Source organism: Podarcis raffonei, chromosome 4, assembly GCF_027172205.1.
Source record: "Podarcis raffonei isolate rPodRaf1 chromosome 4, rPodRaf1.pri, whole genome shotgun sequence".
Classification (NCBI taxonomy): domain Eukaryota; kingdom Metazoa; phylum Chordata; class Lepidosauria; order Squamata; family Lacertidae; genus Podarcis; species Podarcis raffonei.
Window position 1 is genome coordinate 62,898,821 of NC_070605.1, and position 25,683 is coordinate 62,924,503.

Below are 25,683 nucleotides of genomic sequence, written 5' to 3' on the forward strand. Positions count from 1 at the left end.
TGAATATCAAATAGTACCCATTAATCCCTGAATCATGCTATTCAAAGTGCTTAAATCTACATTAAAAATAGAAGAAGAAAAGTATTCCTGGTGAGACTTAAACAAAAAAAAACCTTAAAAAAAGAGAAACCAAACCTGCTAACACCTACAGCGTAGCTGTGGTCATACTGCAATGCTTTACAGTTACTTCACAACTCAGATCTAAGCTTCAAAAATATAAAAGAAAAGGCCATTGCACTGATTTACCTTTTGTTGGGAATTTGGAGAGTGGAGGGGAAAAGGTCTGAGATTTGGAATCTCATTAAAGGCCATTAAATTCCATCAGTACTTGGCAGGTGTCTATAATAGCCATCTTACATTTTCAAAGAACAAAATGTGCAAAGCTGCTTTGTTGGTCCTGGCAGCTTTATTTGCTTGATGTGATTTATTTGGCACATGCCCAGACTTTTATTTTGGTGGTGGTTGTGGGGAGCACATACTAACAAAATAACATTATTAGAAAAGGACCTGAGTTAACTGTCACAGAAATGAATATTGTTAGGCAAATAAATGTCTATATACATCCTAAAGGCTCTTGAATATGACTTGCAGATGCTTCCTTTCCAGTTACAACATGAGACTGGATATTTCCAGTGTATAGGCTGAAGCCCACAAGCACCTCTAGAATGCAGGTTACAGATTGTTTCACCACATTGCATCTTATCCAAACCAAACTATAACTTGGCAGTCAAACAAAACACACAGTATCTATTATAGCAGCTGTTACTGGTCAGCTCTTTAGGAAACTTCCTCCATCTGCGGTGAATTCAATAGTTTCAAATAGTCATTTCCAGCAGTTAAATTGTTGCATTTTGAGTGCAAGACAAACAAAAAGGTCACATTCTGTTCTGGTGTAAGTTAATCAGCATTAGAAGTGTGCTCCCAAAAGGCTAGTGCCATATGAAAAGCAATCCTACTGTTCCTCCCTCTCATGGTTCTTATGTGAAATGTGACTATTGCATCAGTATGTGTAAATATGGAGATTAATGCTGACTGTGTTAACATTCAGTGAATGAGGAGTTAATTGGCTCCGTTAATGTCTATGACAAACTCTCCTTGAATTCTGTGTGGGCAAAAAAATCAGTCCTGAGGTTTATGCAGAGAATGTTTCCCAGAGCCACGTTCCATGATCCTTCTTTAACTTTTTAAAGATGAAATCATACATTTAAAATAAAACTAGTTTATTTTATTCAATAACATTAACTGTTTCCAACATTTCTGGGTCTGATTTAAATATTACTCTTTTATAAAATATTGATGTTTGTTGGTATTTACTTTTGCAACCTCCTGAGATCTTCTTTAAACAACCTTGGAATTAAAAAAAAAACCTTCTAAATTATTACTACAAGCTTCTTCTTCTTCTTTAAAAAAAGATAAGAATGAATAATAAAGAATTCTAAATTCTGGATGTATCAGCAAAAAGAAAAGGCAATGACCAAACTTTAATATACACGGGGACTCCAAATCGGCTGCAAAAGAATTTTCTCATACTTCTTAAAAGACAACTTTTTCGTAATACAATGTGACAAACCATATTAGATATTGTCCTTCTGCTTTCCTTTGGTTTGGAAGCCATCACCGTAAATCTCTGCGGGGTTTAGTGCACTTCAGTGCCTATTGCCATACTTGCCTGATGAATGTAAATAATCTCATTTGAAGAATTTAAAGCAAGAAAGAGATCCACTGGTCCCAACCAAAAACGGAGTGGGGGAGGGAGTCACAAACACATCCAACACTTTCTCAGGAATTGAATGAATTAGAGTCAGCATGTTATTATCTTTATATAAAAGGAATACAACCAACTCATAAAATAAAGCATAACACCCTATTTTTCTTTCTACATACTCCATAGTGGTTATTGTGAACCAAGTGATACAGACTGGGTTGTGTATTTTTATTTTGTTTTGTTTTGTTCCACAACTATTAACTATGTGAAATGTTAAGACATTTAGACCACCTGTAATTTCACTCTGTGTGGTGCTGTAAAAAAGGCAAGGGTAAGGGGGTAAAGTGTAGCAGTGGGATAATGAATGAAGATAGGGCTATGAGTCGTTAGTGGGGTCCTCCTAAGAACAAATGTCCCCCTCCCCACACACACACGCACACACACGCACACTGGTGAATTGCTGCAAGCATGGCCGCTGGGAATCAGGCTAGGCGGGCCAACAAATGGATAGTGCTTCTGGATTCAACATAACTTTGTCCAAGCATTCCTAATAAATGTTTTAAAAAATAACACTCAAACTATACTAATGAAGCAAAAAGGTTTTCCTATCTATACAGCAGTCTCTTCATTTTTTCTCTTTTTTTAAAAAATGCAAATATACAAATCCCAATGACATATAAAACAAAGTCAAAATGTGAATGGCAGGAGACATGGGTAAAACAGGAAGACTGATGCTACAAAGAAATTCGCAAAAACATATGTACAAGACCCTGTTTTTCCTCATATTTCATAGATTGTAATGCATGTTTAACAGCAGCAGTCGAGGATGTAGTTCCAGGCACCAGACTGCAGACTTAGCTTCTACACAAGGGGGGCGAGTTCCCCCTTGCATTTATGTCACCAAATGACACTTGATATACTGGTTTCCCGTGGTAGGAGTGGCAGTATCGCACTGTTTGTGTGAGCCTCGTCGGGATTCTGCTCCCTGTTAGTTTTTGTCTGTGGCCTCTGCCCATTAATAAGTGTCATAGGGATGTTGCAGTAGGTATGCTGGTTACCTATTGAGGTAAGAGGCAGGGTGCCAGTAGGAGGTACGTCGTATTCATAGCTTCGATAATAGTGTTTCTGGCGCATCTGGGAATGATACGTGTTATGAAAGGTGGAGCGCAGATCAGGATGGGCCGTGGCAAGAGCCGTGGAGGTAGCAGCAGCCATGGAAATTGCTGAGACCGTCTGCAGTTCCCCAAAGGGGCCCTGCTCACTGACATCTAAAACCTGCTCGTGTGTGATGGGTTCTATCCTCTTAAAAGGCATTTCGTACTGTAAACGTTTCCAGAATTTGGAATTCAACTTGTTGCATTTTGGTCCGTGCCATTTAATAACAGTTAGGAGTTTGATAGTATGTTTCAGGGCCTCAACCTCCTGGTAGTTCATGATTCCCCGAAGTTCACTGCACTCAATCAGTATCACTTTAATTTCTCCCGTAACTAGCATGTTCCGAAGCCTCGTTTCCAGTTCAAAGATACTCCAGCCTCTTCTTACCACGTAGTTTGGAGTCATGACAATGATCAGTCGCTTGCTTTGGTCTACACATCTGGCCACGTCTTCTATGTATGCTGTAAAGCAAAAGAGGCTCAAGGTCAGGCAAAAATTATACCGGAGCTTCAAATTGCTTAAAAACAAAGTCCTTTTTATTTATGCATTATGCAAACATTCAGTGCAGATTTACAAATAACCATTTGGTCACTCATGTGTGGTAAATAAGAATTTCCCCCAAGTAAGTTCCCATTCTTCATTCTAGGAACCAAGAAAGGAATACCCCTGTTGCAGAGTGCAACTTGGCTTGTATGGTAGGCTGATGTATCTGCATGAGAAAGGGTGGAAAGAGAGGAACCTTCATACTTCCTAGAGTGTTCTTCTAGTGCTGAGCTGTTGATCTTCCTTAAATGTTAGACTGTTGATATTAGGGTTGCTGACCACACCTCCTACTCACCTTCCTTTTCTCTGTGCCTCCCTCATGAGAGCAGACATACATGGTGCTTCCTTCAGTTGAGATAAAACTATTATTATTATTATTATTATTATTATTATTATTATTATTATTATTATTTTACTTTTAATAAGACTTACAGGGGAAGAAAAAAATTAGAATATTTCCTTTCAAAAATGCATTTCCAATAATAAATGCTAGCTTTCTTACTTTCCTAAACCTAGAGTCTCAGTGTAATTGTTTTCCAGGGTAAAGTGTGCTCCTCGAACTGGGTTTCTGTATTCAGTTCATTTTCTGCTGCACATTCAACTCAAATACTAACATAGCTTTCATTTGTTTCACTTAGAACCAGACTCCTTTCTTTAAAAAGGGAAGAAGTTCTAATAACAAGTTTGTGGAGATATCTTGTTCATAGTAAGGCTGAAAAGGATAAAGTCTGGTCTGTAACTGGGACGTCCAAGTTTGGATAGTTCTTATAGATGAGAAAGACAAAGACTTGGCCCCATCCTCCACAATGCAGGTTAGTGTCATGGAGGCTTTCTGCAAGGTAACAATGCATTCCATTATGTCTAATAATGTGGCTCCTTTCCTGTTCCCTGGAGAAGGAATAGAGCTCATGGATTTTTGGTAGCAATCCAACAGAGCATTGGATGGTGGGAGACAAGGGGCGGTAATCTGCCAAATCAGCATGGAGGACATGGATAGGGTTGACACCTCCCACTAGATGAGACAGGCAAGGTCCAACCAAATTTTCTGCCTTCTCTCCAGAGATAGGAGCATGCCCAGGCCCATGCAGAGCTTGTCTGAGGGCTGGGACAGGAGCCTTGTTAGAATAAAGTTATGAACTCAAATAAAAAAACAGCCAGTCCCTGGTAGGCCCCCCCCCAGCTAGCTTAGCACTCCAAAGCGCCGGGCAAGTGTACCTGGCTGTCCCCTTCTCTGCACGGGCCTCAGTAGGAGCCATCCCACTCACCAGACTAACCCAATCTGTAGGATGTGAAGGAGGTGGTCTGTATAAAGTCTTCTGACTATTTCGTGTGCATTTTCCAACTTTTTCTAAACCCTTTGCCTCTATTTGTGTTGGCTGAGTGTGTTTCCTCTGCTCCCTGTTCTCCTTTTGATTCCTGCTGTGAGCCATTAGCTTTCTTCATCATTCATTGTTTTCCCTCCCCCTTCCTCTTCACATTTGTGATGATCCGTCGTGAAACAACCCCCTTGGAGAAGATAGCAGTGGTTACCCAGATCTTGTGGCTGATTGTGAAGCCTATGCACCCATTCTGCTGCATGTCATTGTGGTTTTCCAATGGTTGACATTTTTAAGGTGGCCATATGGGCTTCTCATACCTTCACTAGACACTCAAAGGTAGATGTGTTCTGTTCTGCTGATGTGGCATTTGATAGGAAGGCCCTGCAGAAAGTGGTGATGTGTTACAGTGGTGCAGGGGAAGCCTTCCCTGAGTATGTTTATTGCCCTACTATATCCCTTTCCAAGAAATGTCCTCCATCCTGATCTGCAAAACATGCTAACTTGAAATGCCATGAATTTCTATCTTCCGATTAGGATGGAGGGTATTCTGCCCACCTCTCCTTCTTCTGCACTGTTTGGTGGGTGTAGTAGGCTTAGGGCATCTGTGCTCACCCAGATATGTTAGAGCTTTCTATTACCCTCTTTCCTTGGGACCAGGAACTTGTTACTTCAATGTGTTATCCTGTTTGAGGATGGTCAGTATGTCTGTTGAAGGTTTTGTTTCAGGTCTCTTGTGGGCATCAGTGACTATCATAGGATGAGGGGTCATCTTTGCTCTCTCTCAGTTGGTCTGGTGAGTGGGATGACTCCTGCCCCTAAAGAGGAGGCAGAAGACCTGCCTGTCACATCCAGTGGGAGGTGCCATCCCTATCAGAGGAATGTCCTCCAGCCTAATCTGCAAATAGAAATTCACAGTAAGACAAAATTCCTGTTTTCCCACGTAAACTATGTTTAAGGCTGATTCAAAAATTCAACCCAATAGAACATTTCTGCAGTAGTTGTTGTAAAAGCTGAGTTCTTAAATTTCCTTGCAAACTGAACCTACTTTTTCACAGTTCAAAACAATTCAGTGTCCCATTATTTAGAGATGTAATATTGTGCCATTTAGGAATTCCACAAAGTTATGTGCTGTCTGCATATTAATTCAGAGGTTATTCTTGTACAGGCAGGGCATAATGAAGCCTTGTTTTGCCCCACTGTTTCTCTCCATGTAGGAACTGTGTCAAGTAGTTAAGGTACAATGGAAGGAATATGTACACCTTATTACTCTTCCAAGGATTGTAATTCACCTTATTTGAATCAGGAGATGAATTAGACAAAGATATCAGAGGCATGCATAAATTCCCTATTCCCAGGGTATTCTTCAGCCGGTACTCCCTGGCGACGGTGGGTGATCCGCCCTAAAAAAAGGTCAACAAGGAAAAAAAAAGCCCTTCCTATTTCCAATAATGGACTAATGAGGCAAGTGTCATGTTAGCCTGCTATATTTTGTGTGTGTGTGTGTGTGTGTGTGTGTGTGTGTACACAACTGGGCGCTGTTATACACCATGGGGATTCCTCTGTTCATGGTCACTGCATTCATGGCAGGATTGGACTGAGTGCCAGATGTTCTACAATTTTTGGTTGAGTTGAACCCGCTCCATTGTCCCATTTGCAGAAGGCAAAGTTGAAAGCATTTCAGTGGTATTTAGGGTAAAGGGTAAAAATCCACCAGAAATTACTAGCGATGTTCTGGTGGCTCATAGGCACCATTTTGTTTGACAAGAAGTCTCTTAGGAATGTTGTTCTTAGTCTTTATTTTATTAGGAATAATACTATATCATCTGAAGCCAGGGTGAGGAAGATATTTCCAGCCCTCGTTTTGGGGGACTTTGAGGTGGTGGTGATAATGGTGAAGATCACAGCTGCGAGGAGGAGAAGCACTGTGAAACAGGTGCATTGAAAAAAGGTGACCTGAGAGGCATTTTCAGGGCACTTCTGAAAAGTTTACAGACAACTTTAAGCCTGGTCTTATTGTTAAGTGATATTTTTCACAATATGTTGTAACTTTGAATAATTTTATTTTGTATCCTCAATTTTTAGATACATTTTACATATCAAGTTCCTGGATCACAGGTATTGGGTTTGCGTGATTTATCAGTGTGTAATGGACATTCATTTTCTTCTTTGTTTTAGCTAAAGAGAATACATTGAATGTAATATTTGCAACTGGTAGTATTACTGCTAAACTTTACTACAGTTTTTTTATGAGACAGCATTGAAACAATACTGCATTAAATATATATCTTAAAAAATAAACACACACATATGTAAAGGTACTGGTATACAAACAAACATGTATGCATGCACACACAGAATTGAAACTTACTTCCAGTTGGAATCAAATCTCTATCAGGAATGAACAATTTGTACCCATAATGCTTTTCAAGCATATCTGGTAGGATCTCAAGAGCAAATCTTTCTTCTTCCCCCGTTTCCTGATTCCACTGGTCAGGATCCACTTTGGTGTATGACAGGTATGCATCATAATCTTTGTTATCTGCAGTTTTAAAGGGAAGGGGAATAGGGACAGAAGAAAGAAGACAGACTTGATATTTGTGAAGCAGAATATTTGTTTGTGAGACAGAGAATCACCTTATTGGATGGGTGGCTTTAACAATAGGGACAAATGCCCTTTTTGGACAAACTTGGAAATTTTAGAGGATAGAAGGAAGAGCTTCACTCATTTTGATCATGAGAAACAACCATCTGCATTTAAGCAGAATTTTCTATTTAAAAGCTGATCCCTCAGGGTTCCCAATTGCTTTTTAAATTTCCACTAGTTTAAAATGTTACCACTCCCTGAAATCACCCTGTCCATTTCAAGCTGGAAGCTGTCACCTGAACTTTCGGCTTATTTACACACCATAGGTTTAAAGTACATGGCTTCTGGAGCTGTAGTCTGTTAAGGGTGCTGGGAATTGTATCTGTGAGTTCCTTTGGAGGAAGTGTGCTTTCAATATTCCTAACATGTATGGTGTGTGCACAGTTGTGTGACAAAAAGTACAGGCCCATCACGGGATCACGGCTCATGTTTTCAGTTACTGAAAACTTAGGAGGACGGATGTGCACATAGTGAAAGTTCAAAAGCAATCACGTACAGTATTGATTTGTTCTCTAGCATGCTATAAGCAGAAAAAGAGGCAGATTTCTGGATTTCGAGAACACATTTTGAAAAAAAAATGTTTCAGTATTATATGCTCTACTGTTCAAATTATTGTTGCATTCAAAATTAGTATCTTCATTAGGATTTCAGGATTCATATATAAAGTTTCGAAATTTGCTTTCAGAAGGAGCTCTTTTTAGTCAGCATGGTCCTGATTTCACATCTCTCTTGCATGCAGCATAGGTGTATGCCTTTCTCCCACAAGAACAAATACCTGCGTGTGGCACTACTGTCAATGGGAATAGGGATGGTGCCAGGGAACTCAAGTAATACAGCGAATAGGGAAAGGAGACTAGATCATCCCTTTGCTAATAAATTAAACTGAAATTCTATGGCTCAACTTGGCCATTTTAAGAACTATAATAAAACATGCATAATTGGGATTGTTGGAAAAACTGAAATTATAAATGCAAAGTTTTCAAATAATGTGAGTGAGAAGAATTTGTTTGAGAAGTAACAGATCAGCCCTCCCCACCCCACCCCACCCCACCCCACTTCTAACATTCATTTGAAAGCAAATCTGGTGGATGCAAGTATGTATATGTAAAAAGATAATGGAGACTGCAATGAAAGCCATCCTTTTTATTTCTGTTTCAGTGAACCCAGTTCATTGCATTAAGGTGAGCTTTTGTTTTGAATATATTATTCCTTTTCCAATGGCAAATAAATGTACTCTTTTCAATATATGCATTCTGTTTGCTTACTTATAAGATTGAATGAAAGAAGCCACCATTAATTTTCATTAAGGGGTCAATAATGCCAAGTGCTCTGGAACTAATTCAGTGGAATAAGAGGTCACATTTTGATGTTTGTTGTGAAGAAAGTAGGGAGAAATCAATGGCAGGAGTAATGAAATGTTAACATCCATCTAACTCTCTAGACAGCATTATGCACAGGCTATGGAGAATATCAATTGCTTGTAAAAAGGTCTGATTGAATATCCTACTCTGTACCATAAGTAATGCTAGTGATTCAATGCTGAATTCAGCTATATGCTAACATTTTTTTCACTTTACTCCTTTTTACCTTTCAGACACAGCTGTAAAAACAACAGTATGCCAACTTAAGGCAGTGCTGATGTCTGGCTATATGCAAGACAAAGCACAGACCCTTTGCAGATATGATCTCTGTATGTGGAGTAAAGCGAAAAGGTCTCCTGTCTCGGACATTACATGTCTTGCTGCCCTTCCCTGCCCCCACAATATTCACATCTTAACTGCAGAAAGCTGCAAAGAGGAAACCTACTCATTTGTGATAAACTTGCATAAGTTCCCAAACAATTAAAAATCCCACATGTAGATGTCCCCATTGCAAATATGTGAGTGCTGGGGGCAGGGTGGGCAGGATACATGAGACTAAGATAGGAAGCCAGGAGCTATAATCACAGTTACCCATCATGTGTTTAGTTCTAAGAAGATAAGAATCCTGCTGGATCAGGCCAGGGGCCCATCTAGTCTAACATTCTGTTCTCACAGTAGCAAACCACATGTCAATGGGATGTCAGTATGCAGAGCTTTGTGACTCGAATTCAGAGGCATACTGTCTTCTGTAGTGGAAGTAGCCATTTATAGTTTCCCTCCCTGTTTAATTACAGATATTGGTAAGAGAGCCCAACTGCCCATTCAACACTGGCAAGAACTTTGAGTACAGCTGAGAACATGGCAAGGCCCTAATCACAAACCTGTGTTCAATCAGGAGCTGCTATCTGGATAATATTCTGGCTGTGAAAGGTAATAGAAATAAAAATGTTCCTGTTGAAACTGATGGAAAGCCCCCTATCACTGTCCCCTCCTTCTCTCTGTTCCTGAAATATGTCTGCTATCAACAAGTTCTTCAAGATTGGGAGAATTCTGATACCGTGAAAACACACTCACTGACGGGCTCCTGAAAAGAAAGTCAGAAGATACAGAGACTATTTCGTACGTAATAATTTTATATTACAACAGTAGGAATTTTTTTTACTAGTGAATGATATTATCTAGTTTTCTTTAGATGGGATAAGGAAGGAAGATATATTTCAATGAAAAGATGTGGTCATTAATGCAAGTTTAATATGAACAATGGTGCACTGAGTTGACATGGGCCATCTTCACTTGCATGTTGAAATCTGCTTCTCTGTGATGCAATTCCATGCTAATAGGGAACATGGGTGAATTAAGTGGCTACATAAATGTTCCATTATTCTGGAACCATCTATTTCATATACAGGTTACTGAAAGTTAGAATGTAGGCGAAGCTGAGCACAAGGAAAACTGATTCTTGAGTTGAATTTTGCGGTCACTATCATAGATACCGATCAGGCTTGAGGATTTAGAATTGCCACTAAAGCTCTTGTTATCTAGCACTTAATCTAGCAAATATCTACTGATTGTTATTTCACTGCTATAAGAAGATGGAATATACACATTAGCTCCAGTGCAATGAACAATTCACAGAGAAAGGCAAGTGGATATGTTTAAGAAATACCTACAAAAATATAACGACATAACATCTATGGCAGCGTTTGAATGACCCTTGTGTAAATTAAATACTACTCAGCAAGGCAAAACGGTATGATATGTTATAAGAAAGTACTAGAAACTATAGTAAGAGTAAGGTAAGAAGTATAAGTACATTCAATGTCGTAAATGTAACTTACATCGGGAAATGATGGGAAGTCTGTTTTCATATAATTTAGTTTATCGGATTTTTATTTTGGTTTATTTTTGTTTAGTAAGAAAGTATAAGAAAACAGCATATACAAATACAAGTTTAAATCAATATTTAATGGTATAATTATTTAAGGCTGTACATGTACCTAAGATTGTGTATGGATGTCAATTAATAAAAGAAAATTAATTTAAAAAATGAATAACACCAAAAAAAATAATTGAGAAAGGCAAGTGTTGCTATAGATATTTTCAAGGCTTGCCTAGTCATTTGTCAATTTTACAATAGGTGAACCACCAACCTGAATCAGATACTATGGTTGCACCTACAACCTGCTAATGATAGCGGAATCCAAATCACAATGGATGGCAAATAAAAGGAATTGTCTTTTGGATAATTTTCAATAGTACCAAAAAGCAGTAGAGCCACGAGAAAGTTTTGCAATTATTGACCTATGTCTGTTTCTGGAATTTTAGATTATTTACTGAAATGTGGACTCAATTCAAGTTCATAATGTGCAATTTAGAAGCTCTGCTGTACGAGCAACTCCATAAATATATTTCCAACCTGGACTTCTCGTAGGCCAAGCATATATTCTTTAAAAATGTAGTGGAATGCTTTGCCTTACTCTGACTCTAGGTTTTTTGATGAGAGCACATGGCTGATTTCTGACTTTTTGCAGGCTAAAGATCAAACAGACAGAGAGTTAAGCTCTAGCAAAGTCTTAGATACATTGTCAGCTTATGCCTCCTCTTTGAATAGAACTTCAATTAATTTTCAAAAGCATGTAAAGAAGCACAGCTAAAATCTTCTATCAATGCATCTTGCAAATGAAGATGTGATTGATTTGTTGCTTGCACTTTGGCTCTAAGTATAGATTATGCCATTTGAAAGATTTGCTTTTTGTCAGAGTAACATGCTTTAGTGATAAACATACTAGCCTCTCTCCTTCTACGCGTAGGAAGAAAAACAGCACCTGCTATTGAGCACATAGAAGCTGGAATGCTGAAAACATTTACCAAGCCTCCTGAACTGGCAAGGAGATTAAAGGCAAGAAACTGATTTCTGAAATCTCTGTCTTGCTTTAATAGGTATTTATTCCAAATGCTGTCAGTATTGTAGTGTGCCACCCCAATCTCCAAGTGGCACAAGATTCCAGGACTTCCAGGAGCTTAATACACTCTTAACTGGGAAGAGATCCCTTCAAATCTTCCTGGCTTACTTTTTAGTAGACATGCATCCGATTGCACTGTTAGTTGCCTACTAAGGCTTCTCAGTACAATTCTAACAGCACAATCTATGCATGTTTACTCAGAAGTAATTAACCTCACTATATCTTATTCCCCAATAAGTGTGTATAAGATTGCAGGCTAAATGTACTTTTAATTGAAGATTTCCATTGGCTGCCATGTGGGAGTGGCAGAAACATATATTAAGTGCACTAGGGAACAGAACAGACTTTATCGCTTGCTGTCTTCTTATGAATTCATTATGCCTTAATGTTTAGAAGTCTCAATCACATAAATTATTAAATTCCAGCATTTCTGTGATGTTTTTAATACACACTTATTAAAAATGAATTATACAAATAGTTTGATGTTACATTAGACCCCGCAATATAATAGGGTGACATAAAATAAGCAACAAATTAAGCACAAGAAGCCCAGCACACCATCATTTTCAAGTACAATAACAAAAGACCTATATCGTTTATTCTTTTGCTGACTTTCAGTTGTCAGCTCGGCTCTGAAATTGATATAGACACCAAATGCAATGCTGTTTAATTAGTTGGACCCAAACTGAATGATCTATTATTAATGATAGACGTTTGCTTAGTTTTACTCTAAAAACTTCAGAAATACTTATTAGTTGATCAGTTTATATGAAAAACAAATTACACTCCTCAACACTTAGAACAAAAATCTCTCTATGCATTGCCACAAATTCTTAGAAGTCAGCCTGAGTTTGAGAGTCAAACTTTTGTTTTTCTCTGTTATGCGTTGAAATTTTTAATAAAGTATAAATTAAGAAAGAATAAGTCAACTGGTTAGGAAAAAGTTAAGCACTTCTGTAAGCTTTAGTGTTCTGCAACCATTTAAATAATGAGGTATTAAATGCATCTTCTGTTCTGATATTTATATGTCCAAGTCAAAATTTACCTACAGAATCTTTCTAAGGCATAGGGAATAAAAAATGGCAAAATTGTTTATTTTCTGCCTTTCTATATCTGCACAGATAATCTATTACAAACTATCCCATTAAAAGAAAATCCTATTTATTTATTTATTTATTTATTTATTAGATTTAAACACTGCACCTTCCTCTAAGAAGCCCAGATGGGCAAAAATCTAGCAAAAGCACAGTGTCATAGACTGAGGAGTTTGTATAGATGAACATGGAACTATTACAGTGGTACCTCGCAAGACGAATGCCTCGGAAGACGAAAAACTCGCAAGACGAAAGAGTTTTTCGTTTTTTGAGTTGCTTCGCAAGACGAATTTCCCTATGGGCTTGCTTCGCAAGACGAAAACGTCTTGCAAGTTTGTTTCCTTTTTCTTAAAACCGCTTGAAGAGGTGCAGTTGCGACTTGACTGTGCTTCGCAAGACGAAAAATTCGCAAGACGAAAAGACTCGCGGAACGAATTAATTTCGTCTTGCGAGGTACCACTGTATTTAAATCTAAGACAAGGAAAGACTAGGCAGAAGGTCCTAGGTTCAGTCCAAGAACCTTCAGTCAAAGCATTCCAGATAGCAGGGTGGGAAAGGACATAAGCTATAGATCAGGCATAGGCATACTCGGCCCTCCAGATGTTTTGGGACTGCAACTCCCATGAGCCCTAGCTAACAGGACCAACGGTCAGGGATGATGGGAGCTGTAGTCCCAAAACATCTGGATTGCCAAGTTTGCCTATGCCTGCTATAGATCTTAGAGACTTGCTGCCGCTCAACAAAGGGTATACAGGGATAGATGACCTAACAATCTGACTTGGCACATCCAGCGTGAAACAATATGCACCTATGAGGCTTACCAAAGAAATCAACATATGTTATGATTATTCAAATTCAAGAAAGTTGAACGTGCTGCTTTTTTACTTGGTGGAGTAATAATCTATGTTGATAATTCTCATAAGATTAACTACAGAGGGTAACTGTGGGGCACTCTGGTAAAGTTTCAGGACAGTCAGTTAATGGAAATACAGAATCAAGTCGTTTGTGATGTTTAAGAAATCAAAATAAATGAGGTGAAAATTCCATGTTCACAAACTTATCTCTTTATGCACAACAAAGGAGTTGTAAAATAATAAATCGTCTAATGGGAAATAAACATAGCTTAAAAGGAAAAGCTGAATCGGCAATACTGTGCTTTAATAAGACTTCTGACGAAATGTTAGTTTTCAGCTTCTTTGTTGGGTGTGTGTAAGTCATAAAAGGCAGGCATTAGGAATAAGTCAGAAGCTGAGGTTTTTCTATTCCTGAAAAACCTACAAAAGAGAGACGTTGCAGCAACGGCACAGAAGGATGAAATGCATATATTAAATGAACTTGGTAACTTATATCAACAAAATAAATAAAGAGTGCAATAATTTTGGTGGCATAATACATTTTTGTTAATGATTATGTGATTTTTTTTAGCCCTCCCCTATTAGGTTTAACATGAAAAGTTAAAGTGTTAATGAGCAAATCCAATTTTTAAATGCATTTCAAATAATAAAAGCAGCAGAAAAGAAACCTATATATGTAATAGTGATAGTTATAGATCCAGCTGGCAGAGCATTTGCTAATGGGTTTTCATCTTGAGCAAGAAGAGTAGCACTTTGGTCCATATGAAATTCATTTTGAAGTGTTGAAAACAGCTGACGCAGGGAAAAGCTGTATTGCAGTGATTTTATGGATAGACCAGAGAATCTTATCTATAGCTAATGTTACTATTCCAAACATGGATTTTTTTTTCTTTATTGGTTTTTTTCCAGACGTCAATAGATTCTTCTTCTTTAATTATTGGTGATGTTATAGTTTTGTATTAGAACCTTTTCATGACAGAAATGCTTCATTTAATACTGATATCATGTGGTCTCAAAACGAAGAGTGAGATCCAATGTCACGATAGCAGATGCAATGGAATAATAATAATAATAATAATAATAATAATAATAATAATAATAATAAATTGTTTATACTCTGAGCTGCTTCCAGCAAAATATAAAATAATAATAAAATGTCAGACATTAAAAGCTTCCCTGAACAGGACTACCTTCAGAGAGGAATTCCTCATCCTTTCCTCTCCCTGCTGCGTCCATCTACTCCAACCCTCTGAAGCAGATTTTGGGGTGTGGGGGAGCTGTAGAGGGGGAGGAAGCATGTCCTATTTGTGTAGAGATGCCTGCTGCACAAATAGGACACCACAGTTGGCTAAATGACACAGATCCCAATGGCTGTAAATTTGTTTGCTAGAGTTCTTAAACTGCACAGTTCTGTTAGGTGTCTGAAGAGAAGGCTATTGAGCTACTGGCATTCTATTAAAAGCAATACAGAAACAGAAGCTTTGCAGACAGTCTAGTTAACAGGAACCATTGCCCAAAGAAGTTCCATGAAGAACTATGTAAGGAAGACAATTCCGCTTAGCCACTTGTCGAGGTGTCGTCGTGGACCTGCAGGGCTCCTGGCCAGCAGGAGTCTTCTGGCAATGGGGGATCCAGTTGGTCCTCTGAGCTGTCCAGGAGGTTGGAGTCTAGGCCTGCCTGGTGAATTGGCCTATTGCAAGCAGGCTTGGGGTCAGCCTCTTCCTGGGAGGTGGGACCAACTGAGGCGAGTAGGCTTCACTTGGGTCCACTCTTTGGGTATTTAAAGCAGCCTGCCCCTGCTCCCTCATGCAGTTTCCTTGTTAGATCTAATCATAATAACCCTCAAGAGCTCTTTCAGGATATTAACATGCCAGTTGCAAATGAGTATCAGATCGTGTGATTATCATATCATTATCATGACATCAATTCTATGAGGGAATCGAGATAAAAGGAACAACTGGCAAGTTTGGCCTTGGAGAGCAAAATGAAGCAGGGCAAAGGCTAATACAGTGGTGCCTCGCAAGACGAACGCCTCGCAAAACGAAAAACTCGCAAGACGAAAGAGTTTTCCGTTTTTGAGTCGTTCCGCAAGACGAATTTCCCTATGGGCTTGCTTCGCAAGAAGAAAGCCCATAGGGAAATCTCCGCCGGCCTTCAGAAGAGGTCCTGGACCTCTTCTGAAGGCCGGCGGGGGGCAAAAGTCTTTGCTCCCCCCCGCCTGCCTTCCCGGGATAGCGGAGAAGCGCAGCGCATTTCTCTGCTATCCCGACGGCTTTTGAAGGCAGGCGGGGGGGGGAGCAAAGACTTTGGCCCACCGCCGGCCTTCACCGCCGGCCTTCAGAAGAGGTCCTTCAGAAAAAGTCTTTGCTCCCCCCGCCTGCCTTCCTGGGACAGCGGAGACTTCTCCGCTGTCCCGGGGCGATCTGAAAATGCTGGCGGGCGGCAGCGAATGATTCGCTGCCGCCCACCAGCATTTTAAAATCTCCCCGGGACAGCGGACAAGTCTCCGCTGCCCTGGGGGCTTTTAAAATGCTGGCAGTCAGGAGGAAAGCCCTCCTGTCCCCGGAGCTTGCGGGGTGGGAGGTGGGGAGAAGGGCTTTTCTTCCCACCGCCAGCCTTCAGAACAGCCTTCTGAAGGCTGGCGGTGGGAAGAAAAGCCCTTGTCCCCCCCCCCAGCCTTCAGAAGAGGTTGGGGGACAGACTGTCCCCGGACCTGGTCTGAAGGCGGTTTCCATAGGAACGCATTGATTGATTTTCAGTGCATTCCTATGGGAAACCGTGCTTCGCAAGACGAAAAACTCGCAAGAAGAAAAAACTTGCGGAACGAATTAATTTCGTCTTGCGAGGCACCACTGTAGAGTTCTGTCAAGAGAACAAACTGGTCATCACAAACACACTTTTCCAACAACACAAGAGACGACTCTACACGTGGACATCACCAGATGGGCAGCATCGAAATCAGATTGATTATATTCTCTGCAGCCAAAGATGGAGAAGCTCAATACAGTCAGCAAAAACAAGACCTGGAGCTGACTGTGGCTCAGATCATCAGCTTCTTATAGCAAAATTCAAGCTTAAACTGAAGAAAGTAGGAAAAACCACTGGGCCGGTAAGATACAATCTAAATCAAATCCCTTATGAATACACAGTGGAAGTGAGGAACAGGTTTAAGGATTTAGATTTGCTAGACAGAGGGCCTGAAGAACTATGGATGGAGGCTCGCAACATTATACAGGAGGCAGCAACGAAAACCATCCCAATGAAAAGGAAATGCAAGAAAGCAAAGTGGCTGTCCAATGAGGCCTTACAAATAGCGGGGGAGAGAAGGCAAGCAAAATGCGAGGGAGATAGAGAAAGATACAGGAAATTGAATGCAGATTTCCAAAAAATAGCAAGGAGAGACAAGAAGGCCTACTTAAACAAGCAATGCAAAGAAATAGAGCAAAACAACAGAATGGGAAGAACCAGAGATCTGTTCAAGAAAATTGGAGATATGAAAGGAACATTTCGTTCAAAGATTGCCATAATAAAGGACAAAAGTGGTAAGGACCTAACAGAAGCAGAAGACATCAAGAAGAGGTGGCAAGAATACACAGAGGAATTATACCAGAAAGATATGGATGTATCGTACACCCCAGGTAGTGGGGTTGCTGAGCTTGAGCCAGACATCCTGGAGAGTGAAGTCAAATGGGCCTTAGAAAGCACTGCAAATAACAAGGCCAGTGGAAGTGATGGTATTCCAGCTGAACTTTTTAAAATTTTAAAAGATGATGCTGTTAAGGTGCTACACTTAATATGCCAGCAAGTTTGGAAAACTCAGCAGTGGCCAGAGGATTGGAGAAGATCAGTCTACATCCCAATCCCAAAGAAGAGCAGTGCTAAAGAATGCTCCAACTACCGCACAATTGCACTCATTTCACACGCTAGCAAGGTTATGCTTAAAATTCTATAAGGAAGGCTCAAGCAGTATGTGGACCGAGAACTCCCAGAAGTGCAAGCTGGATTTAGAAGAGGCAGAGGAACCAGAGACCAAATTGCAAACATGTGCTGGATTATGGAGAAAGCTAGAGAGTTCCAGAAAGACATCTACTTCTGCTTCATTGACTATGCAAAAGCCTTTGACTGTGTCGACCACAGCAAACTATGGCAAGTTCTTAAAGAAATGGGAGTGCCTGATCACCTCATCTGTCTCCTGAGAAATCTCTATGTGGGACAAGAAGCTACAGTTAGAACTGGATATGGAACAACTGATTGGTTCAAAATTGGGAAAGGAGTACGACAAGGCTGTATATTGTCTCCCTGGTTATTTAACTTATATGCAGAATTCATCATGCGAAAGGCTGGGCTGGATGAATCCCTAGCCGGAATTAAGATTGCTGGAAGAAATATCAACAACCTCAGATATGCAGATGACACAACCTTGATGGCAGAAAGTGAGGAGGAATTAAAGAACCTTTTATTGAGGGTGAAAGAGGAGAGTGCAAAATATGGTCTGAAGCTCAACATCAAAAAAAACGAAGATCATGGCCACTGGTCCCATCACCTCCTGGCAAATAGAAGGGGAAGAAATGGAGGCAGTGAGAGATTTTACTTTCTTGGGCTCCATGATCACTGCAGATGGTGACAGCAGCCACGAAATTAAGAGACGCCTGCTTCTTGGGAGGAAAGCAATGACCAACCTAGACAGCATCTTAAAAAGTAGAGACATCACCTTGCCAACAAAGGTCCGTATAGTTAAAGCTATGGTTTTCCCAGTCGTGATGTATGGAAGTGAGAGCTGGACCATAAAGAAGGCTGATCGCCGAAGAATTGATGCTTTTGAATTATGGTGCTGGAGGAGACTCTTGAGAGTCCCATGGACTGCAAGAAGATCAAACCTCTCCATTCTGAAGGAAATCAGCCCTGAGTGCTCACTGGAAGGACAGATTGTGAAGCTGAGGCTCCAATACTTTGGCCACCTCATGAGAAGAGAAGACTCCCTGGAAAAGACCCTGATGTTGGGAAAGATGGAAGGCACAAGGAGAAGGGGACGACAGAGGACGAGATGGTTGGATAGTGTCTTCGAAGCTACAAACTTGAGTCTGAACAAACTGCGGGAGGCAGTGGAAGACAGGAGTGCCTGGCGTGCTCTGGTCCATGGGGTCACGAAGAGTCGGACACGACTAAACAACAACATCATGGCATCTTTTGTGTCATTCATTCAATGCTAATAGCAAAAGCCCCAGGACTAGATGGTTTCTGATAGAATGGTATACGAGAATATTTATTTCCCATGTTACAATATAAATATTTTTTATGTCTAACAATGTATGAAGCTAATCTCTAAAACTTATTCGATCCAGGAAGAAACGGACACAATATTGTTTTAATATCTACACAAAACCACCAGCAAAGACTATATAAAGATCTGAAGTTGTGCCACTAATATGTGGATGATACCTAACTCTTTTTCTTCTCGCCATCATATCTCAGGGAAGCTGTGGAGAGACTGAACCATTGCCTGAGGACTGCGATGGGGGCCAACCAAATTTAATCTTAATCTTGGTTGTAGGATTTTGTCCCAAGGCAAATTGGGCATATTCAGAGAGATATGGGCATTGGACAAGTCAGATACAGCAGCCATGGATTGTTACAGGTCAGGTTTGACGGCTCAGACTCCAGGGCAGACCTTAGTAATACAGCACCCTGTGCGAGGCCAAAATTTGCTCCCCCCCCCACCCAGCAGTCATGCCACCTTCCCAAAGTCTGGTAAGTGAGGGACCAGGCTTTGGAAATGGGGCTGAGGGCTCTGTCAGTGTCTTAGAGTGTCTTCTGTCTCCTTCCCAAACCTGGGAAAGTGCTAACTAGGTTTTGGGGAGGTTGTGTGAGGTCTCTAGGACCTTGCCAGAGCCCTCACACCTCTTTCGTGAAGCAAGTATTTACTAGGCTTTGGGAAGGAGCACTCTGTACAAAGCAGGCATAGGCAAACTTGGCCCTCCAGATGTTTTGGGACTACAACTCCCGTCATCCCTTGCTAACAGGACCAGAGGTCAGGGAAGATGGGAACTGTAGTCTCAAAACATCTGGAGGGCTGAGTTTGCCTATGCCTGGTACAGAGGAAGTAGTCACGCTGCCCTAAATCTGCCTTTATCAGAGTGATTCAGGTTTGGAGAGTCAGACAGGAAAGAGGCAGGCATTGGGTGGTAAAATTTGAGTGATGTATAGTGGTTCTGGAATTAAGAAATAGGCATAATTCCTTATCCCCTTCACTGCCAGTTGGAGCTCTCTGCTAGGAGCTCAAAGTGTTCTTTAGATGAAAGGAGCATTTCCACCCACAATTTGTTTTACAGAATTGTTACAACATTAACATTTTTTCTGCATACTTGATTAAGATTCAACTAAGCCCCCATGTTCAGGGTTAATCATGAATAGTAGAACTTACATATATCTTCAATTTAGCAAATGCCTGACATATTGTGTATTTTTGCTAGTGCTAGTACCTTCAAAACCAGTATAATTTAGACATTACTGGAGTGAAAATTATAGCAAAGAGATATAAAGTGTGATTAGATGCTGTTTGTACTTTATTGATTTTTCCCCCTAATCCATTTACCTCAATTACTAAACTGTTAGATCTAATAAATGAATGTTCACCTCTATCAAGAGTCTTAATAAATTGGAACAAGCCAGTAATCAAGCCTAACAACCATAAGGAGAATGAACCTGTACTACAAGGTTGACTGTTCCAGGTGAATATTAATTTTTATTAAGTACCTAAGGTTAATCATAACTGTCAGTTTGTCAGGAATAATCACTGCTAAATTGAATTCTGTGCTAAAAGAAATTCAATCATATTTAAGCCAATGTCAAATAACAAAACCAAACAACAACAACAACAACAATAATTAGTAGCAGTTGTAGTAGTTTTCACTTTGGATCCAAATAAAGATATTAACAATTGCCATTTTTATTTCACATATTTATATCTTATGATGTATATCTCTAATAAGCTGAAATACTACAGTTTTGAAATATACCACATATTTGTGGGGTATTTCAGGAAAATGGAAAATTGCATATAGTAAACTGCAGAGTATATTTATATGATTAACCTTGAGTATAGCGCAGCTAATATCATTAACATCTCAACAGTAGTGGTCCATGAGCAGCATTGCAGAAGCAGTGGTAAGGGCAATGTAGTGGCAAGGTTGGGAAAGCTCTGGTCTGGTACCAATAGTGTCCCATAGGTTTACATGCACCAGTGGGGCAGCAATACTGCCAACCTGCAGCTCCCTTAACCCTTGCATCCTCCTTCTCCCATCCCATCCCCATGCATGCAGAATTACTGGGAGTGCTCCCGTTTCTTCACATGCCGTTGCTAAATTTTAGCATCTTATGGGGAACAATACACAAGTGTTTATAGGGTGGGGGAACTGTTTATTCTTACTGGCTAGTGAATAATTGTACAATGTTTTGTCCATTTACATGTGTTTTATCTCTTGTTGAATAAATCATTACTATGTACTTAATAATGTTGAAAGAATGGACTGGTCAGAGCGTATGTACTTTGAACGCACAATGAGAAATTTCTTCTGCAGACACCAGTTGCAGAAAATACATTTACACTATTTCCTAACTAATGTTTTAACACCAGGTGCTTCTATCAAGCCCTCTGGATACTACAAATTTTAGATTCTGTTAACCAGGAAGTGTTGAAAAAATGACCTCTCTAGGTCACTGAAAATAAATAAAGATCTGTTACAATGTCATCCCCAGAAAGTAGAATTAAACTGATCTAGATTTAGACGGATCTGTTTAGGACACATTCCTATGAAACACTGACAGAAGTACACATGTGTGGTTTAAAGTGTTTCTTAAATTTCTTGACCTGATCTGCAATGGTATTGTTGTAGAATAGTAACATTTTAGTAACTCCCCCCCACCCCCTGTATTTTAATATAGCACTTATATTGTAATTTGAAACATTCATAGTTGAATGTAAGCCCCACTGAACAAGAGGACATATATAGAAATATTCCTGGTCATGAACAGGTCAGATTCCTGGTCAAACAACAGTGCTGAATTACATATGCTTAGGCATATTTTCTTCTGACTATGGCCCCTTCTAGATATCCTTTTTATTGAGCATTCCTGATTAATTGTGTTCATGATTCTATCAAGGTGGCCATACGTGATCCTGCTTTCAAGACTACTTGCTCCTGCAAAAGTTTTGGAATCGTCTTACTGCTTCATTTCTAGTCAGTGCATATCCTGTAATTTTCTGCTGAAATTCTGTAACTGCAAATTTTCTGGGGGATTTCTTCTTTTCCCACCTTTGTTGCATCATAGCTATTCTGGACAGCAACAAGGTGGTAGTAGCATTGGGGAAACATTACAGAACAACTAATAATAAATGCACCACCAATGCACTGTTAGTGTGCCAATAATATGTTGCAGAATACACCTGCAATAAAACATCAGTTTGGAGAGGCCCAATGACTTGTCTGCATCATTTACACATCCTGATTCCCTCAGTTGTTCCCTTTAGCATGTTTTACTGTAGCTGTTTTATAGGTTTACCTATTATATACGGATTGGAATCAGCGAGTCTTCTTTTCGCTGTTCTTTGGTGATCTTGTGCTTTGACTGCGTTCTTCCTTTTTGTTGCCTTTATTTTAACTTTGTTTCAAATTAAAATTCCATGGATTTTTATATATATATATAAAAAGGGTATATGGAGAGGCTTGCTTGCTTACCTCCATCTAGTTCTTCAGCACCAAAATGATTCCTGTAGAATAGCATAATCTCAATCTTGTAGCACTTGTAGATAGTCACTAAACAAACAAGTAGCAGCAGAATAGCACCAAGCCCGCCAGCAAGCTCAACTGTATACATCAGCTCTGCAAAGAATTATAAAACTTAATAACCACCACATTCCGAACTAAAAGCAGCCATTTATTATCATGTTGTGGGGGCAGAAAATGCTGTCAACAGTTCAAAAATACATGATATTTAGATATTCTGTCTGTAGAAAGAGCATGTGTTTTACTAGTTTGTCACAGGTATAACACCATTTTTTACAGGAAGCAACAACCATGGTTATCTTTTTGTTGTACACAACAGTCGTGTGATATGCACAACTGTTTACATATGCGGTTGCATTGTTCAAGGAGTTTTTGTCAGTCATGTAGGATGAAGCTAAATATATACTTTTTTCAAAATTTAAATATGTGAAGACAAATCATTTCATGTCTTCCAGTGTCTCATGGATCAGTTGTGTTTTAATATCTCTGACACCATTCCCTGTTGATATGCAATTCATCTTCCCTTCTCAACTCTCCATAAACAGATTTGCCTTTTTTCTCTCTCTCTTAGATGTTGCAAATCACCCCAATTTGTCATTTCTGACATTCAGAGCTGGAACGTGACCACTTTCTTGTGTTATGTTGTACCACTGGAGATTGCATGATGGATTGAGATCACTGTCATGTAGGTTAGTTTTCAAGGATGAAAAAAAAAATCCACACAACTCAAGACAAATGTAATCATACTGTCTGTCAACAGTAATCTCCTTGGTAATATCACTTATCGGATAATAACTGCAAGTGTTAAAGTCATCATTGCCCATTGCCCTCACAATTACCAAGCAGTTGCATACGAGTGACCATACTATTATTCCTGCTGCTGTTAAGACAGGAAATGAGGGGTGGTAAAATGAAGAGAAGCATTGCTAAATGTCATAAGGCTGTTGTATTGTTTCACAAGCTGTACTGAAATTAGAGATGAAGAATAGTCTGTCATTCTAAAAAAAAAAAATTGAAATACATTATTGCTTGTAATATTTCTATCATTCAGCCTAGAAAAATGGCTGTGGCTCAACATAAAAAAAAAAGCTTTAAAATACTGTTTGACAGATGAAAAGGAAAAAGAGAATGCAGAATTAAAGGACTTTGTTGTGCATGCACTACAGATTAGTGATTTTTGCAAAAAACAACTATTATATTTATCTACATCCTGCCTCTCCCTCAAGGAGCTTAAGGTGCCCTGCATGGTATGCTCCATATTTCATCATCACAATAACCCTATGAGGAAGGCAACTGTGAAGCTAAGTACTTACCCACAATATGTTGGGCTGCAACATTCTGTTATACATATCTAGGGTCTGACCTGGAAGTTTATTGGCGTGACCATGAATAAGTGAAGTGAGCCTGAGTTCCATTATCAGAGGGTATGTGTACCTACTATTATACCCAGTGATGGCATGATGACTATTCACTATTTATCAGTTAGGTTTAAAACAAAACAAAACTCAAGAGCCTGGATCATCAAGAGTACGCTAGTTCATGAAAACGTATTATATTATAAATGTGGTAGTCTTTAAGGTGTCACAAGACTCCTTGTTGTTTGTGATAGAACCAACTGACACAACTGCCCCTTGGAAATTTTTGACAGGGAATTTTATCCCATTGTCATGTGTGCTATATTGTCGTGGTTTTTGTTTAGTATTTGCTGCTATAACAATTCAATATCATATATTTCAATTATAGAAATACAAAAGCTAGAGGGGGGAAAACATAAGCAATAATAGTTCTTTCCACTGCCTAGGTATGTTTATGCTTTTATTACTGAGATGCATGCAACTGCTATAAAAGCCTCAGTGTTCTCTAGAAGACAATAAAATGTAATTAAATATTTTTTTTGCTTTTTTTAAAAAAGGATTTATTTAACACACCGTTCTCTTAAGAATGGTAATGTAACCTCCTTTATATTCTACAGTTTTAAGATCAGGAGTGTTGGTTCCACATATTTGGAATATTTCTTATCTATAGGGAAAAGATGTTTGTTTTCCTCAAATAAATAAACCCACAACAGTTTCATTAGAATAGTAATAAAATGGCTTAGAAAATAAATGGAAATGGAAATTGTACAGCACTGGCTTACTACATTGCTGTTTATCTTTTTCTGCCACATGTGATGCAGCCGTTCAGTGGTAACCAGAAGATGGGGATTTAATGTGCCAGGTTGCTAGGTGCAAAATACACCATTTATATGTCTGCTGTAATGATGATGCATTAAGACAAGGGTAAAATACTAGTATAGAGAAACTAGATTACAATTATTACAAGATCAAACAGAAAAAAATCATGAAGTTCTTTTTAAAAAAAGAATTATTGTGTATGTTACTGAATGCTTATGCTACTAAAGGCATATCATTAGGGACCATAGAATGCCTCATTTGAAGAACACTTTCATGCACTTTTAACGGTTAAAACTATAAAAAAACCTATCATATATTTGCTTCAGTTCTGATGAAAGTACACTTAGGTCCCACTGAAATCAACAGGATGTAAGTTTGCTTAATTTTACTCTAGATTGCACTCAATCCCTCCACTTCTCACACATTGCTTGCTAAGCCAGAATCAATCTGGAGAAACTGAGAGTATTCTCTATTGACCTTACTAATTGCACCAAATGCTTTTCATTCCAGAAGCAATGTAACATCCCATGGTCCTACATTACTTCTAGCATGGCATGTGTCCAACACAAAATCCACTAGTTGGTACATGTATCCAATCCAAAACAGTCCTATGACTCTCACCACCCAAAAATATTTGGAACTTACCTGATTAAATCAGTACAGTTGGAAGGCTGTGGTCACATGACTTTACAAAATGTAAGCCAGCGTAGCTTGACATATCCAGTATTGTCAATGAACTCTTGCCTTATGCTACATTTTGCCTTGTTGTTACAGGGCTGCTACATTTTGCATTACAGTCGTACCTTGGACGTCAAACAGAAGCCGTTCTGGAAGTCCGTTCGACTTCCAAAATGTTCGAAAACCAAACCACGGCTTCTGATTGGCTACAGGAAGCTCCTGCAGCCAATTGGAAGCCGTGGAAGCCCCGTTGGACATTTGGGTTCCAAAAGAACGTTCGTAAACCAGAACAATCACTTCTGGGATTGCGGCGTTCAGGAGCCAAAACATCCAAGTTCCAGGGCATTCAGGATCCAAGGTATGACTGTTTTGTTACAGGGCTGCAGCAGCTGCAAGTATTATTACTTTAT

The 25,683-nt window shown here is 39.4% G+C and overlaps 1 protein-coding gene and 1 long non-coding RNA gene across 6 annotated transcripts in view; one reads left to right on the forward strand and one right to left on the reverse strand.

The window, feature by feature from the left end:
• Positions 1-1,449: 1,449 nt before the first annotated feature.
• The window catches only part of IL1RAPL1 (interleukin 1 receptor accessory protein like 1), a 652,770-nt gene continuing 628,536 nt past the window's right edge, over positions 1,450-25,683 (reverse strand). For 3 of the 4 annotated variants that reach the window (XM_053386978.1, XM_053386977.1, XM_053386979.1), the window contains exons 9-11: positions 22,374-22,517; positions 7,091-7,261; positions 1,450-3,321 (exon numbers count right to left, since the gene is read on the reverse strand). In XM_053386978.1, the coding sequence (XP_053242953.1) occupies positions 2,603-3,321; positions 7,091-7,261; positions 22,374-22,517 (1,034 nt within the window). In that variant the 3' untranslated portion in view covers positions 1,450-2,602. The remainder of the gene's footprint in view (positions 3,322-7,090; positions 7,262-22,373; positions 22,518-25,683) is intronic. The other variant, XM_053386980.1, reaches the window with a different exon arrangement.
• Positions 9,525-24,311, forward strand: LOC128413121 (uncharacterized). 2 transcript variants are annotated; one of them, XR_008330246.1, is made up of 6 exons: positions 9,525-9,657; positions 9,757-9,846; positions 11,538-11,667; positions 19,111-19,273; positions 20,251-20,366; positions 22,993-24,311. It is a non-coding gene; the product is annotated as an uncharacterized LOC128413121 (long non-coding RNA). The 2 variants fall into 2 exon arrangements; XR_008330245.1 differs by lacking the exon at positions 9,757-9,846.